Below are 18,565 nucleotides of genomic sequence, written 5' to 3' on the forward strand. Positions count from 1 at the left end.
TAATTTTTCATGAAGCAGATTAATACCAAGCCCTTTTACAGTTAAGTAGCTTCAAGAGCATACACACTTCATTTGATTATGAAGTATAAAGAATAATTATTTTTTACTTTCTTGTAGGATATATGTATATATCTTTAAGATATATATATATTTAAATTTCCTAATGAGATAGAATGTTCCCTATTTATGTTTTTGGTTTTTATTATCATTCAATATTCTTTAAACAGAGGTAATTACAATACCGTGTCCTTTTTCTAAGGATCTTTCTCTAGATGAATGAACTGAAATAAGTTTAACCACTAATTAACTGGCACTAAAATTTAATTGGGCCCAAAGGGTGAAGCACTCAAAATTCATGAACTCCCTTTCCCTGGCCCTTTCAGGAAAGCTTCAGCGTTAGCACGATGTCCAGATTCCAGAGGAGTTCGTCTATCACCTCTGGTGAATGTGTATGTGTATACTCTACCAAAGGCTTAGGTTGGGATCTTATGCAAACAGATTTCAAACGTTTGTGCATGTATGTGTTCCTGCTGTGAGTCAGATTTCTCATCTCTTTATTCTCTAAGATGACTCCAGGTAAATCACAGGCAGGATGGCACAAATGAGGTCCATAGTTAAGTGTCTGCTGGTTAACTGAGTCTCTAGTCGCATTTGCGGTGGAGCCCACGGAGTACCATATGCTCTGCCATCAGTGAGTGGGGTGACAGACTCACACAGACGGGGAACTTTTAGTGAATGAGACTCTGCAGGGAAGTGCCTCAGTACAGTCAGAGCAGAGACTACCTCCCTGGCTAACTGTCACATTTTCTAGTTTGTGTTTTTGTGCTCCCGGTGCTCCCGGCACATCTCCTGTTCCGTTCACGTGGTGGTTGGTTTTGCCTATTTTTTCATTCTATAAAAATACTTGTGAAAATATTCTAACGGATGTTTTGCCTTGAAACACTGTCATTCGACTTAAATAACACACAGGTAACTGCTTTAAAAGAGAGTAATAATGAATACTTAGGTGTTGTCATTAAAGAGCTGGTGAAAATAAAATGTAGCTGATGTGTCCAAGATGACTTTCTTTTTGCGCTATTTGTTAACAGAGATTAGGTTTGGAAAGCACAATTAAGTAAAAATGTAAAGGCATACTGATTTGCCAAATCAATGGTAATTGCCTGATTGAAAAAAGTAGTTTTGAATAGAAATATAGAAAATATCATGACACTGGAGGGGCGCCTGGGTGGCTCAGTCGGTTGAGCGTCCCACTTCGGCTCAAGTCATGATCTCCCACTTTGCGGGTTCAAGCCCCATGTCAGGCTCTGTGCTGACAGCTCGGAGCCTGGAGCTACTTCAGATTCTATGTCTCCCTCTCTCTCTGCCCCTCCCCTGCTCACGCTCTGTCTCTCTGTATAAAAAATAAATAAAAACATTTAAAAAATTAAAAAGAAAGAAAATATCATGACACTAGAATTCATGAAATTGAAATGTCTTTAACTTACGAATTTTGTGACCTTAAAAGGCAGATACTTAATATATATTCATGTATATTTAAGTAAATATATATATACATTTTTTTTTATTTTTATTTTTTTACTTCAAATGGGTCCATGAAAGGACCAAACTCACTGATCTATGAAAATTATACTGTGCAGATACTTGGAATACATTTACTCATTACTAAATTTGACTTATCATCATCCTAATATTGAATCAAATTTTCAAATTATATTAAAATGATACCTGAAAAACATAGGACATACATAACTTTCCTTTGATATAATTATTGGAAAGGACACTTGTTTCCCTTAATCTCTTATCAGTAAGGCATGGAGACTTCCTTTTTATCTTATGAGTAGTGAAGAACCATCACATTAAAAGAGCTATAGATCTTTTATTATAGCATTATTATTACTATTCCCAATCTGTTTCTTTCATTGAATAGCCGTGTTATTCAACACATTATTAAAATTACTTGTTGTAGCTACCTTCAGGTATTCCACACAATCACATAGAAAAATATTAATTAGTCCACTGTACCTTGAACTATCAGAAAAGTTATGAATTTGTTTAAGATTGTGTTTCTTGGTTAGCTTTGTAAATTTTCAGGAAGCTCTTACTGTAAAGAAGGGCTTATTTGTAAATGATGAATCAAGAAAACCAGGGATTCACAATAATTTCAGGATGATGGCATACTTCTCTTTATGTAAAGGTAATTTAGATATGAACAAGCAACCAGTGTTGCCTATATCATAATAACCCTTGTTTTTATATAGCAAATTCAGAAGTCCATTAACATTATGAACGAACAAATTCACTTTGCTTTTAAACATAAAAATAATTAGGATCCAAGAAGAAAAGACATATTTGACAATTGAATAGGACATGTTGGGAAGAAAGAGTTAGATCTAATTTGGCAAAACTCAAGCCATAAAAGACCATTTTACCTAGTGGTTTGCAGGAGAGGCTCTTGGGGTCAGACAGACCTGTTGTCTAAATCATAAACTTATACAAAACCATGACCTAAATCATAAACTTATACAAAACCATGACTCTGTGAACGTTTAAACATTTTTCAGTCTCTCTTTCTCTGTAGAAATGATTATGTCAATAGTTTTTATCTCGTGATACTATGAGGATAAATTGGGAAATCATATAGAAAACGATTTGTACATTTTATAGCATGTTGTAAATGCCAAAATGGATGGCTCAGCTATTGTTACCTTCCCAACATGCTCCCTTATTTTCTTGGTAATATTTTCGTATTTCCTACATGTTTTTAACCTAGAGATAGAATACCACTGTTTATCTAGACTATTATCTGCCTATCAGTCTCTAGGTCCCAATCTAACGCAAATATTTGAGAGCATGGTTTTAGTGACTCAGAATGTAATCATAGAGTAAACATGAGCCACCAACTTTGGTGTGCATCATTTATGAAAGGCACTTTGTTTTTCAATTATTAGTTTCTAATTAGAATAATCTATTTAGAGTAATAAGATTTGTACAGTTACTTATACTGAAATATCAGACTCCTCTGCTTGATGACACAATTTAATCTTAAAATTAATATTTCACCTGATTTAATATCCTATGGGAATTGCATGGGGTTATTAACATGGGGGAAAATGAACAGACAGGAAAATAAAATCATTAAAATTAATTTGTCCATTTAAATATGTATGGAAACTAAATTATCCCTCTTTGCACTTGCAGCTAAGATCTGATTTAGACAATGGAAACAACTCTTTCCAGTACAAGCTTTTGGGAGCTGGAGCTGGAAGTATTTTTGTCATTGATGAGAGAACAGGTGACATTTTTGCCGTCCAGAAGCTTGATAGAGAGGAACGATCCCTCTACACTCTAAGAGCCCAGGTAATAGACAGCACTACTGGAAGGGCTGTGGAACCTGAGTCTGAGTTTGTCATCAGAGTTTCGGATATCAATGACAATGAACCAAAATTCCTAGATGAACCTTATGAGGCCATTGTACCAGAGATGTCTCCAGAAGGTATTGCATATTAATTTACATCAAAGATATATTAACAATTACAACAGATTGAAATTTATGAGCTAATGTTTTGGAAGCGAATTAGTTAAAGTTCCACACTCGTACTTCCTTCTACAAACATGTTAAGTCAAATAATTTTAAAAATTAGACTATCATTTAAATTTTGTAAACAATGGTACTATATTTTAATACATTAGTTGTCTTGTTAAAATATCTCAGTCTTCAAGGCAATAGAAGAAAAGGGTTAAATATGTGGTTTTTAGTGATTTATAAAATTCTTTAGCTTATTCACTTACTAGTTTCTCCATTACAAGAAGGTATTTTCCAAAACAAGATATAATTTTGTCTCTGAAAAAAGTATGCACGGCCATCTGGAAAGATATGCACGTATAAATCACAGAATCCAGTTTATAAGACAAAAGTACTATATGCTTCAAAGTCATGGAACATAAAGACTAAAAACAAAAAAAGGGGTCGAACGCCTCTGTGCAACTGTATTTATTTTCAAAGTTCCTTTCATACCTACTGTTATTTTTATAAATATCTTCAATATAATGCCTGTAGAAGCAAGTGGTTTCCATAAGATATAAGAACTGACTGCACTGAAAATCAGAAATGTCTTTCTAATAGAGGGGAATTATGGTGTGGCTGTGCAAAGTTTGTCCACTCATTCATTCATTCAGAAAATGTTGGCAGCACAATATATAGTAAAATTAAGTTCATAAAATTTTCTTAAGTGTGATAAATTCTATTCAATAATGGTCATTTTAAGTTATACTAACATGCTTTAAAACTGCTTTACCTAACCACCTGATTGATTAGCCAACAATTCCAAAAGTGTATATTCTACTGTATATTTTCCTGATTCTTTGTTTTTTAACAGTCCGGGAAGCAATTTAAAGACTTCTTTCTACGTGCATTCAGAACATAGGTCTTTACAACATAAACAAATTTAGCTGTGAATATGTATCAAGACCGATTATTATTAGACGTAAACGACACATGAATATTGCGTTTGGTAGCCAGGCAGTGAAACATTTCATTTCTCCCCTCCCCCTCCTCCTTCTCCCCCCCCATCCTCCTCCTTTTTTTTTAAACAGCATACATTATGGACCTAACATTTACTAGCAAATTTTGTGAAATATAATTTTGGAAGTAATTGCTAGTATGAAACCTATATCTTAGTTCTAACACAGCGAACAATAACTATTTTAAATAAGGTGACCCTTGATGCTTTCCATTATGAAAGTGTTAATTATGAGTGAAATATGATGATGATTAATTGACTGGAGAAGGTGGGACTTTTAGGAAATGATATTTGAAGTGGATTACAAAGAATACAGTCATGCCATATTCTAGAAAAAGATTCACATTGCGGTAGGATAAGAATTGCCTATATCAATATGGGAGTGATTGATAGAGCGAGTCTGTAAGCATGACGATGGGTGAGATCCCCTTGGCAGAGAACGTAGGTAGAGAAGAGAAAAGCATACTAGGTGAGCAGATTAAAAAGGGGGTTGACTGGGAAATTAGAATGAATGAGATTGGTCAGTGATAGAGGACAAAGAAAGACACGAAAAGAGGAGTTACAAAGGAAGAGATCCTCCAACTCTGTTAAATAAAATCAAAGTGTACTGGCTGTAGTGACTTTTGATTTGGCAAGTAAGAGGCTCCTAGTGATTTTGGTTGAATTGATGCAGCTGCAATATTCTGAAGATTATTCTGTTGCGTGAATGAGTGGAGAAGAGGAAGTTACAGCGAATTTAGCCAACTTTAAAAGATGTTATGCCACAGGGAAAAAATAGAGATGTAAGGCACTAGGTAGAAGGAGATAAAGGTAAAGAGGATTTTGTTGTTGTTACTTACCATTATTTAATCATTTATTAAGATGGGAAATTGAATATCACAGTGATATACTATAGGGAATGATCCAAAGAAGAGTATTTTTGAAGAAAAATAAGGGGGCTTTAACTGCTGGGAACCTATTCTCTTTTTTTTTTCATGTTTATTTTTTTTATTTTGAGAGAGAGAGAGAGCATGAGGGTGAGGGGCAGAAAGAGAGTGAGAGAGAGAATCCACCTGTGCTGTCAGCACAATGTCTGATGCAGGGCTCTATCCCATGAACCATGAGATTGTGACCTGAGCCAAAATCAAGAGTCAGATGCTTACTGGACTGAGCTACTCAGGAGCTCCTGGGAAACTATTCTTGGGAAAGGAAAGACCCATGGAATCCAGGGCAATAATAGAGGAGACAGATTGCAATAGGTTAACACTTTGGTTGATATCAAACCAGTTCATAAGTGATTTTTTCTATCCATTAAGTATGGGACAAAGGCAGTAATTGAGAGCAAAGGATTGCAGTGTGTGCATACAGTATTTGCATCATGACATCAAGTGTCGCCACGAGGCTGGTTGATTCAACAGAGATCACAAAACTTTGGTTTGTTCTATATGGTATTTGGCTAGCGCATATCTCTTTGCTTTGAAATTCAAGGTTAATGTGCATATTAACTTAGTTCATCTGTGTAATTCAGTATATCCTGTGAGAGTGCCAGTCAGGGTTCAGACCCGGTATGGAATCATACTAAAATCAATGAGCACTTTTTATTCCTTTCTGTGGGAGGAAGGGACAAAGAGAACAATAGTCAACTGTTGTCAGAAATGTCACCTACTATGGAGAGAGAGGAATATCCCCATTGTTGTGTCAACTGTTGTGTAGATGGTTTCCCTCTGAAGCATTCCTGTAATTCTTAACTTTGCCTTGAAGAAACCACTTAGAAGTATATGCGATTTTTTTCTGTTTTTCTCAATCTCAATGCTTAAATAATGAATAATATGAATGATTTTACCTGAACCTATACTTAGTTCTTCATGTTCGTTCCATATCATTGCCATTTTATAGGTTCTTGAGTTTTGATCTTGCTTCCAAATTCCCTACTCACCTATTTCATTCTTTACAAAGCAACAGGTGCAAACATTTTATTATCTGTTGTCTTAACTATTTAGTATTGTATTATAGTCATTTACCAATTATTATATTTGAATCTGTACTTTGAATTTATTTGGTGAAGCACTGAAAGGAATCTACATTTGAGCATTGTCATCATAAGGGAGAACCAAGAAAACTACAAACTACTTGTTGCTTATTAAACACATAAATAAACATATTTATTCACAAGTAACAGTGGACTTTTACTGATTACATTTCTATTGGAAATGCAATTACTCTCAAAACTAGAACTACCAAGTAGAATTGAGAAAAAAAAACATGGTTTTTCTACTTGTCAGTCTGGAATTATAAAATTATTATCTTTCTTCCACACAAAAAATACAAGATCTAATAGGCTAAGAGTCCCACAATACCTTAAGTTTAGGGTGATTGAGTAAAAGAATGAGTACATGGATAGGTGAAAATCCTACAGAAGTGAATAGATGAGGTTTGGAAGATGAACAGAGGATATTGGTAGATATAAAATGCAAGGAGACTCTGTGGGTGTCAGTTGAGGCACACAACGATCAAAAGTGCTGCAGATAGCCTTCGGATAGTGATGACTCCATTTTGAAATTTCTTAGTGCAGAATTCCTAGAAACATACAACCTACCAAGACAGAATCATAAGAAATAGAAAATCAGGGGCACCTGGGTGGCTCCAGGTTAAGCATCAAGCTCTTGATTTTGGCTCAGGTCATGATCTGATGATTGTGGGATCAAACCCCATGTTGGGCTCTGCACTGGGTGTGGAGCCTACTTAAGATTCTCTCTCTCTCTCTCTCTCTCTCTCTCTCTCTGCCCCTACCCTACTCATTCCCACTCTCTTGCTAAAGGAAAAAAAAAAAAAAAAGAAAAAAAATCAGAGCAGATTATTAGTAAGACTGGATCAGTAGCTAAAAACATTCCAACAAACATAAGTCCACCATAAGTTGGCTTCACTGGTAAGTTCTACCAAACATTTTAAGCAATAATTAATACCAATCCTTCTCAAACTCTTCCAAAAACTTGAAGAGGAGGGAACACTCCCAAACTCATTTTACAAGGGTGGCATTGCTGTGAGACCAAAACCAGATAAGGGCACCACAGGAAAACTACCTGTCAGTATCTCAGGTGAACATTGATGCAAAAATTGTCAACAAAATTCTAGCCAGCCCAATTCAACAACACATTAAAAAGATGATATGAAGATGATATAAAGATGAAGTGGGATTTATCTCTGGGACGCAAGGATGGTTCAACAACAGCAAATCAAATATGATATACCAGCTTAGTAGAATAAAGTATAAAGATCATATAATCCTCTCAACAGATGCCAAAAAAACACTTGACAAAATTCAACATTTTTTCAGGATAAGAAAGGCTCTCAGTAAATCAGTTACAAAAAGGGCATACCTGAGCATAATAAAAGCCACATATGACAAAACCCCAGTGAAAATCATACTCAATATTGAAACACTGAAATATTTTCCTCTAGATCATGAAAAAGACAAAGATGCCCACCCTACTTTTTTTGACATAGTATTGGAAGTCCTGGCCAGAGCAATACTCTCTACCTAAGTATACTCAGTGGGGAAAAACAATGGTCATTTCAACAAATAGTGTTAGTGTTGGGAAAACTGGATATTCACATGCAAAAGAATGAAATTGGACCCTTATACTACTCATAAAAATGAACTTAAGGACTGGGGCGCCTGGGTGGCGCAGTCGGTTAAGCGTCCGACTTCAGCCAGGTCACGATCTCGAGGTCAGTGAGTTCGAGCCCCGCGTCAGGCTCTGGGCTGATGGCTCGGAGCCTGGAGCCTGTTTCCGATTCTGTGTCTCCCTCTCTCTCTGCCCCTCCCCCGTTCATGCTCTGTCTCTCTCTGTCCCAAAAATAAATAAAAAACGTTGAAAAAAAATTAAAAAAAAAATGAACTTAAGGACTAAAGATTGGACATGAAAGCATAAGAAAAAATGTTGACATTGGTCTTGGCAATGATTTTTTGGATATGATACCAAAAATAGAAGCAATAAAAGGAAAAATAAGCAAATTGGACTGCATCAAACAAAAAAGGCTTCTGCACAAAGAAACAATCATCAAACTAAAGAGGATACTTCCAGAATGGCAGAAAATATTTCTAAACCCTCTATCAGTTAAGAGGTTAATATCCAAAATATAGAAGGACCCCATACAACTCAATAGCAATCCCCCAAAATAATCCAATTAAAAATGAGCAGAAGGTATGGATAGACATTTCTCCAAAGAACAATACATATGGCCAACAGGTACATGAAAAGATGCTCAATATCACTAATCAGTTCAGGGAAATGCAAATCAAAACCACAAGAAGATATTACCTCACACCTGCTAGAATGGCTATGGTCAAAAGAACAAATAAGTGTTGGAAAGAATGAAGAGAGAAAAGAGAAACTGAGCGCTGTTAGTGAGAATGGTAATTGGTGCAACCGCTATGGAAAAGAGTATGGAGGTTTATAAAAATTAAACATAAAACTATCATATAATCCAGCCAACTCACTTCTGGGTATGTGTCATAGGAAATGGAATCACTGTCTCAAAGAGATATCTACACCTCCCTGTGCATTCCAGCATTATTTACAATAGACAAGACATGGAAACAACTTAAGTAAGTGTTCATCATGGATGAATAGATAAGGAAGATATGGTATATACACACACACACACACATATATATATAAAGAGAGAGGGATAGATATATATACACACAATGGTAGATTATTCAATCATAAAAAACATGAAATATTGCAATTGGTGACAACATGGATGGACCTTGAGGGCATTAAGCTAAGTGAAATAAGCAAAAGAGAGAAAGACAAATACTATATAATTTCACTTATATGTACACTTTTTAAAAAAATTTCAACTTGTACAAACAGAGTAGAGTGATGATTGCTGGGACTAGGACTTGGGAAAATGAGGAAGCATTGGTCAAACTGTAACATTACAGTATTACATATTGGAAGGTTACCAAGACATTAGGTCTTAACTATTCTCACCGCAAGAAAGTAAAATTGTAATTATGGAGGTATTAACTCACTTTATTGTGATAATCATTCCTCAATATATTTGTGTATATCAATCATCACATTGTATGCCATAATGACACAATGTTGTATGTCAATTATATCTCAATAAAGCTTGTAGAAAAAGAAATTCACTTTAGTAACATTTACCATCAAAATGACATAAGTATGTTACCCACTATCAAAAAAAGTGGTTGAATTCAATTTAGATAATTTTACTCCTTGACCTCATAAATTATAATAATAAATTTCAACACGTAGCAGAGAATTCTCAGAAACACAAACACCCTGATTTCTTAAAATATATCGAATTTGAAAATTAAACTGTATGAAATTTATATCTTTGGACATGTGAGTTTGAATGTGATTGATATTGGGATGGATTGCTCTTTGTATGCTCTCTGAACATATTGTTTGCTTTCTTAAACACAGTTTATTTATTTGACTTAAATTTTCTAACATTATGAAAAGTAGAGGTGTCAAAAATACAACACAAGAATAATAAGAATGACCTAATTTTCAGGTTCTTGTAGACAGGAAAACGAAAAAAAAAATATTTGAAGAGTATTTTTCACATTTAAGGTGACAAGTGGGAAAATATCTGTTTTTTGAGCTTCACTTGGAGGTTCTAGATTGTAAAAGTAATTGCATCTCAAATATAAACACAAGAGGGATGGGCCAATCAGTCCCTGTAAATAAATAATGATCCTCATACTAATAAAATAAGTTCCCAGTGTGAAACAGTGAGCACATCCACGATTAGAACATTATTTCTATCATGAATTTGAATTCTGAACATTATGATTTGACTAAGTTATCTACTGTCTTATCTGTTTTAATGTCACAAAAATCACAGAATCAGAATGTAGGTCAAAATATTATCACTTACTTTGGTCTTCTTTAAGATTGGCCATTATGCAATTCAACATCCTGTCAGTAAATTTGCTTCAGAGTAATCAAAGTGTGCTCGTACTAGAACTGCATGTAAAAATAGCTTTCCTATTAGACAATTTATATCTTCATTCTAAGAAAAGTCTGCTTAATATTTTTACCACTGAACTTGACGCACAAAAATTACACACTAAAATAAATGAGTCATTTTGAAATCTACCAGTTCAAATCTTAGCATTCAAACATATATTTAACTAGGGCACACTGTTTATTGAGTATTCTAGAAAAAATGGAAACTTTGTATATAAAATGTCCTTGTCACAAGTTGCTGTCTTTTCTCCTGCCTACATGATATCTCAATTAGCCTGCATATCAAAATTTATCACTTTTACATTTTTATGGATATCTCCCATAATCTCTATAAAGAAGATAAAGTATTCAGTGTGAAATATGAGATATCATCTAATAAAGTTTTGTTACTAATATTAAACTACACTTTTGAATGAGAATCATTCAGTCCTCTGTAATACCTCTGCTTAAGACTGAATTCCACATAAATCAATATTGATGGAGTTATACTATTCTTACATTAGGTTTTACTCTTGATGGGAGAATAAGTCTAACATGTCGAGAAATCGTATTCATGCTGTCAATAATGCTTTTGACCTTCAAAAATTTTATATAGACTTGTAAGTTTTAGCACTTATGAATAATTACAAAGTGTCATTTCTATGTAGGTTCTCACATACAATAAATATTTTGTCTTACGTTAATATGCCATTATCTCACCATAATTTTGTAACTTGTGTCACAGCAAATGAAGCATATTGGCAAACTGAAGTATATTTCCAGTTCCCACGGTTTAGACTACTAAACTATGATTTTCCTCTCAAGAATTTAGTACAAGTTTACGTCCTGTGTTACCTATGTAATAGTATGTTTTTGCAATATAGTATTGCTGAGAAAATGGGTAAAGTCAAATATTGTGTTAAATTTTTCATAAAGTCCTTTTGCAAAAAAAATAGCTTTAAAGAGTGAGGATTTTAAACATGCCTGATTTTCTATGGAAACTGCATCTGGCTTAACCCAAGATTTCCCTGGTCACTGAGTGAGCCAGGAGATTAGAGAAGCTGAGCATTGTGTATGAATAGATAATGATGAAGGGCCACATTTCAAAGGTCATGATATGTAAGACTGAGCAAAAGGACATGATATTGAATGGAGGTTCCATCTCCCCTGTAGTGCACAAGAAACGGTGAGAAGAAAAAATTGAAATATAAAGCAGCAGATGAAACTACTAACAAATAAAACTACCTTGGCCAAATAGACTAAAGTCATGACCCAGACTCTAATAGATTTGAATGACCCATCAGTAGGGTCTGTTGCCCCGTATGCCAGACTGGGGGATCCAGCTAAGGCAGCCAATGCCCCGTACCTTAAAGGTATGGAAGTCAGGGGACATAGCCATTGCCCCAGTTCTCACCTTGAATTAACATGCTGTGCTTCTGAGAACACCAAACCCCGTCATGCCTAAGGAAAGAGTTGTTTACTGGAATTTGCCATGAGATGTCTCACCAGGATGGGTAAATTACTCCACCCCTCTGGTTGAAGGAAACGATTCACTCCTCACTGGGATCCCATTGTCCTGCTGCAAGCCGGACCTATTGAAACAGAATATCCCTGGAATGGAACACACACCATTAAAAGAAAGGGAAAGGTTAGGGTCCTGAGCTGGCATATCCCACCCCCAACTCATCTCCTTATACCTGACGGTGATGCCTCCCCCCTCCGTTGGCCTCAAGGACGTTATGACACATAGAAGCCCCTACTAAATTTACCCAGCAAGCCTTGAATGATAGCCAGAAGAGTCTGCCCTTATTGAATACTAAAATGTCTCTGATGATAAAAGCTTCCCACCCACCGCCCCCCACAGTAAAACAGCCGTGAACACTTACAGCCTCGCAAGGAGGCACCTGTGCCATTATTCAAACAAATGTTAGGTGCTCATGCCTGATGACTCTTGTGAATGTGCCATATTCATTAAATCACATGAAGATATAAGTGTTCTGACCCCAGCTCAGAGGACTTAGTAAATCAATGGTTCAGGTCATGGGATTCTTGGTGGTAAGAGCTGTCACTTATTTGGGAATTATTGTCTTAATCAGTGTTTTTCTTGAATGTGCCTGTATTACCTGCCTTCGGTGCAGCCAGAGATGCCAAATGAGCCACCTCCATGCTAGAGAAGCCCCTTGCTGATGGCTGAGGACACGCTACGGAAGAGGGGAGCGTATAAGACTGCGAGAATCAGTCGTGAGGTTGTGGACAGTTGAGGGAGGTCACTGAGAGGATGTGTCTGCCATTCGACCTGCATGCTGGACATGGGAGATCGGAGGCTCCTAAGCCCCTCCCCTGTCCTTGAAATGTGACTTCCACTAGTGTTTTCCTCTCCCAGAAGCTACCCCAGGATTCCAGCTTTGCGATAGAAATGTGGTGTTGTCACTGTCTGAATATTACATAGGACTGAAGCTATATATGACTGACTAAAAGCCTTTATGACTTTCAAGACTTGGTGGGCAGGTCCAAAAAACTACTCGTCTTGAGGACACCCAAAACAAGCCTCAGGAATGAGTTCTCTTGCTCAATACAACTACCACCTGCCAATCTGGAGTGGCATGTGTCATGTTTGGTCTCCTCCTGTCCTCCTTGTTCAGGGGCCGGTTTCAGATTACAGCTAGGAAGATCTGGAGGAGTTTGTGAAACTAACAGTGACCAGATCTCCAATTTTACCCAGGACTCTGCTTAATCCTGTTTTGTTGTTGTTGTTGTTGTTGTTGTTGTTGTTTTCCCTGGCATTTTGTCCGGAAAGCACTTGGCCCAGAATGTTTTTTTCTTTTATTATTATTAGTAGGTGCATTATAATAAGCCAGAGTGAATTTGGGAGACATTGACTTTGTGCTTGTACCTCTTAACATGGGGTGTGACAAGTAGTGTCCGAGGCATATGGCTAGTGAGTAAAGTGTCTCCTTTTAAGACATGATTAAATCTGAAAGGCGGCTAGTGATAACCCGGGACACTGTTCATAAAAACACAATTAAGCCAAGAAGCTGATTAAATAATGCAAATACATGTGAAGAATATCTATCTGGTGATATATTTAATGTGAAAATAATCTGTATAAAGCATTTTTCATTAATGTACATATATATATATATCAGTTGTCCTTTAGAAATAACTTTATTATGGGGCACCTGGGTGGCTTGGTCGGTTAAGCGTCCGACTTCGGCTCAGGTCATGATCTCACGGTCCGTGAGTTCGAGCCCCGCGTCGGGCTCTGTGCTGACAGCTCAGAGCCTGGGGCCTGTTTCCGATTCTGTGTCTCCCTCTCTCTCTGCCCCTCCCCTGTTCATGCTCTGTCTCTCTCTGTCTCAAAAATAAATAAATGTTCAAAAAAAAATTTAAAAAAAAAAGAAATAACTTTATTACTAGGATATACTTTAAAGAAACTTTAATTAAATTTTTGTAATGTTTCTGTGTTTTCCAGAGGAAGAGAGACAGAGAACACGTAGGGGCGGGGCAGAGAGAGAGAGGCAGCCACAGAATCTGAAGTAGGCTCCAGGCTCTGAGCTGTCAGCACAGAGACCGATGCAGGGCACAAACCCACGAACTTCAAGATCATGACTTGAGCCGAAGTCGGAATTAACCGACTGAGCCACTCAGGTGCCCCGAGAAACTTTAATTTTTGATCCATTAGTGTAGTTAAACTGACTTTGTCAGGTTTTAGTGAGAGCACAGTAAAATGTTGATGAAAGGAATGGAGACGCTAAACAGGTTGGTTCATACGTAGGGCATGCACCAGGCTTCTTGCACTGATGAATAATGAATGCGCTGTTAACAACAATATTCTACTGAATTCCATTTCGGTAGGGTACGAGCAACCTGTGCAGGCTGGGAGAAAGGCATCAGTGGGTATGTCTAAAGACATAAAGAATTTGTGCCTTGAGACAAATATCAGGTTATCAGTCACCCAATCCTAATCAAGAAATGCTGGCTTTTGTTTTCTTTTTTCCCTGATGTTATGCAAAATAATTCCCATCTTTATGGAAGTTTCATTATTCTATTTTTGTTATATACTTCTCACCTTTATATCTAGAATTTATTTTAAGCCGATTTTTGTGAATGGTGTCAAGCAAGTGTCAAATTCTAGATCAAAAGAGAGATGACTGATGGATGGATGTAAAAATGGACGCAGATACCTAGGGGACCCTGTAGCATTTATTGAAACGGTTCTCCAGTGCTCACCTGTGCCATCCTTGCATGAGTGAGCTCTCCATATGTGTATGATTTTGTTTCTGAATCTCTAGTCAGTTTGTCCTCTTTTGTTCTTCCAGGGGCTAATGTTCTATTGTCTTTATCGCCACAGTTATGTCATAAGCCCTGCTCCCTGTTAGTACACGTCTTCCAGATGTTCCTTATCAGAGATGTCTGTCTTGCTTAATCCTTTGCATTTCCATGTATATTTCAAGTCAGATTTTTAATTTATCCAGTAAGACAACTTGCTAAGATTTTGATTAGGATAGCATTTACACTATGGATCTGTCTGTTGGTATTTCTAGATGGTCATTTCATAAACCCAGTATTTTGGTCCATGTTTGATCATTAATGTCTCTTTACTTTCTTTGTTGAGGTCTTTAACAACTTTTGTTTAGATATTCCTGAGTATATTTGTTTCTTATATATATTAGGTATTTAATTGAACTATTTTAGAGATATATATTTCTGGTATAAATAAAAATGGACTTTTGTGTACCTTGTTGTGTTCCTATGACCTTCCTAATGTAATGATTTAATATTCTCTAAAGTTTTTATATGTATATTCTGCTTGATTTTCAAAGAAAAATATTGTTTTTGAATCACTAAAACATTTTTTAAATGTTTTGGTTGTTTTGGGTTTTTTTTCATTTTTGAGAGACAGAGAGAGACAGAGTGCATGCGGTGTGAGGCAGAGAGGGAGGGAGACACAGAACTGGAAGCAGGCTCCAGGCTCTGAGCTGTCAGCTCAGAGCCTGATGTGGGGCTTGAACTCATGAACCGCGAGATCATGACCTAAGCCAAAGTGGAATGCTTAACTGACTGAGCCACCCAGGCGCCCCGTCATCATTTTTAATATTCATTTCTGTATGCATGACATTGCCTCATTTCATTGTCTAGGAGCTTTCCTATAATGCTGCCCAAAATAGCGTGATAATAAACTTGCTTTTTAACTACCTCAGAAGGAAAAGTTTTCACATTTCACAGGTAAATATGATTGCTGTCAAAGTTTAAAAATGCCCTCCATCAGACTTAAGAAGGTATCTTTTTCTTGTAATTCCCTGAATTTTTATTGCAAATGGAACTGGGATATTTTCAGGTGTGTTTTATGTATCTAATGAGAATTTTTGTCTTATGTTTTTCTTTGTTAAGCCTTTAATGCCACGAATTATATAGGTTCATTTTCTAATGTTGAAACATCCTTGAATTTTTGTAATGAAAAATTCAAAATGCCTTCTATGAAAATAAACATTCTAGGGGCGCCTGGGTGGCTCAGTCGGTTAAGCGTCCGACTTCGGCTCAGGTCACGATCTCGCGGTCCGTGAGTTCGAGCCCCGCGTCGGGCTCTGTGCTGACCGCTCAGAGCCTGGAGCCCGTTTTGGAGTCTGTGTCTCCCTCTCTCTCTGCCCCTCCCCCGTTCATGCTCTGTCTCTCTCTGTCTCAAAAATAAATAAACGTTAAAAAAATTTTTTTAAAAAAGAAAATAAACATTCTAAAACAGTTCCATAAGCATGCTGACTTGGGTCTCTCTGAACTATGTTCTTATCTAGAATAGTCCCCGTAATATTTTAGAATCAACTTCAATTTATAGTGATGGGTGGGTTGTTGTTGAGAAACGGGATGGCCGGGAGACTGGAGCCACAGTCTTCATAAAACAGACCAGAGCGATTCTTGCACTAAACAATAAGCATGTCATAAAAGCAGTGATTACGTAAGCCTGGCAAAGCTGCTCTATGCGAAAAGGGCATCTTGGTGCTATTCGTTTTGATTTCGAATGTGAGTATGCAGCTCTATGATTACTGACAGATACAGGAAGAGTTACACATGTTTGTATGAGTAGAAACTGAAAAGCTATTTGTTTCAATCACCCAGTGTTCCTTTACCTATATTTAACTGGTAACAGAAGGAGGAGGGGACAGGGGGACTTTGGAACAATTTTGATTTTTTTCGCTGAAGGACACGTTATTGGTCTTATAGTGATATTTTGCTTAAATTTTGTGTATGGCTAATTCCTAACTGCAAGTGAATGTACACACGTGTTCTCTTACAAATGACAAGGAAAATATAAATGGAAAACATATATATATATATACATATATATATATATAACATATCAATTTTTTTTTAATTTCTTGACTACTCTGACATTTATTTATTATTACAGTTTATGTTACTTGACTATTTAGTGAAGATTTCTGCAGTATTTAAATTTCTGATTAGGAAAATATGTAAGCTTCTCTCTTTTGACTTTATATTTTTTTAATGTTTTATTTATTTTTGAGAGGGTGAGCACTAGCAGAGGAGGGGCAGAGGGAGGGGGAGGAAAAGGATCTGAAGCAGGCTCAGGGCTGACAGCAAGGAGCCCATGTGGGGCTCGAACTCATGAACCAACCCTAAGATCATGACCTGAGCCAAAGTCAGCTGCTCAACCAACTGAGCCACCCAGGCACCCCCTCTTTTGACTTTTTTTTTAGAAAAACCTTTTAGAAAATATCTGAGAAGGTTTAAAGTGGTTTAACCTGTATTTAATGAATTGTGATGCCATTGAAAAAGCAGCAACTAAAGCAAATAAAACAAAATCAGATAATTAGAATGATATTAACACTAGATAGCGTTGATAGCATCTTCAACACATCATATCCTTCTGTGTGTGTGGCCGGGGAAGATCATTTAAGATCAAGTCTTTTAGGAACTTTAAAGCATACAATACAATATGGTGGCCTAGAGTCACCATGCTGTGCACTAGCTCTCCAGAACTTATTCATTTCCTAACCGCAACTTTGTTGGCTTTGATCACCATTTATCCAGGTCTCCCAGCCTCTGCGAGTCAGCAATTTACCCTTTGTTTCTAGAGCTCAGCTTTTCTAGATTCCACATATAAGTGATATCTTTGTCTTTCTCTTCTGCCTTATCTTGCTTAGCATAATGCCCTTAAGGTCCATCCATGTCGTGGCAATAGAAGAGAACGTATTGTAAAACACTTGAACCTAAGGTGTTTACATTTTGAGTGGTTATACAGTATAAAGCAAGTGCTAAATGACTAATAAAATACTACGACGAAAGAGCAAATACTACATACATTTGAGGGCCACGGTAAAAGTTCCAACAACTTTATTACTGACAAGTAGAAGGGCTTCCCATTAGAATGTCTCGGTTTACAAAATAAGATTGTAATGGAAACGTGAATGATGTTGGTAGTACAGGAAATCGCATAGACTATTTGACTCTGTGATATTCATGTTGCCATTCTTACTGACCCAGAACATGATGTTTCCATAAATGCAGATTTTCAACAAGACCTATAATGCTATCCCAACTTTAGATAAAGATGATTAAAAAGCTCAATACTTTTAAAGGAAGATGTTTAATTTAAGCATTAAGTTTAAATGTACAGATACTTCTCATTGTGTTTTACTGATCGTTATTGAATTTCAATTAAGAACATTTTATGTCATCAATATGTGACAGGGTTTTGCTTTGTACTATACCAAAAAAAAAAAAAAAAAAAGAATTCTTCAACGTAAGTATGTTATAGAAGGGAATTAAATAAGGAAGATACTTGTGCCCACCCTCAACTTGATACTATTGCAAGCTCATTTCAATTTTATTCACATTTTATCAACATTCTGTGACTTTGAGTCATAGTTCACAGAGTGATTTTTAAAGTAAACTGCTTCCAATTTCCTTTTGATTCTTCCACTAATGATATAACAAACTTCTGAAAGATCATGAAATGGACATTGTAATGGATTGTTAAATAATTATATTTCATTATAGCTTAGATCTTTGTTTAAAATTCTATATTGTATATAGAATTCATATATATATATTGTTCTTTTT

General features: G+C 36.3%; 1 protein-coding gene across 1 annotated transcript in view; it reads left to right on the forward strand.

Moving 5' to 3' along the window:
- The window catches only part of CDH19 (cadherin 19), a 102,587-nt gene that overhangs the window by 27,211 nt on the left and 56,811 nt on the right, over positions 1–18,565 (forward strand). The window contains exon 3 of the mRNA XM_049619703.1: positions 3,199–3,493. Within this exon, the coding sequence (XP_049475660.1) occupies positions 3,199–3,493 (295 nt within the window). The remainder of the gene's footprint in view (positions 1–3,198; positions 3,494–18,565) is intronic.

This window comes from Panthera uncia, assembly GCF_023721935.1.
Source record: "Panthera uncia isolate 11264 chromosome D3 unlocalized genomic scaffold, Puncia_PCG_1.0 HiC_scaffold_8, whole genome shotgun sequence".
Taxonomy (NCBI): domain Eukaryota; kingdom Metazoa; phylum Chordata; class Mammalia; order Carnivora; family Felidae; genus Panthera; species Panthera uncia.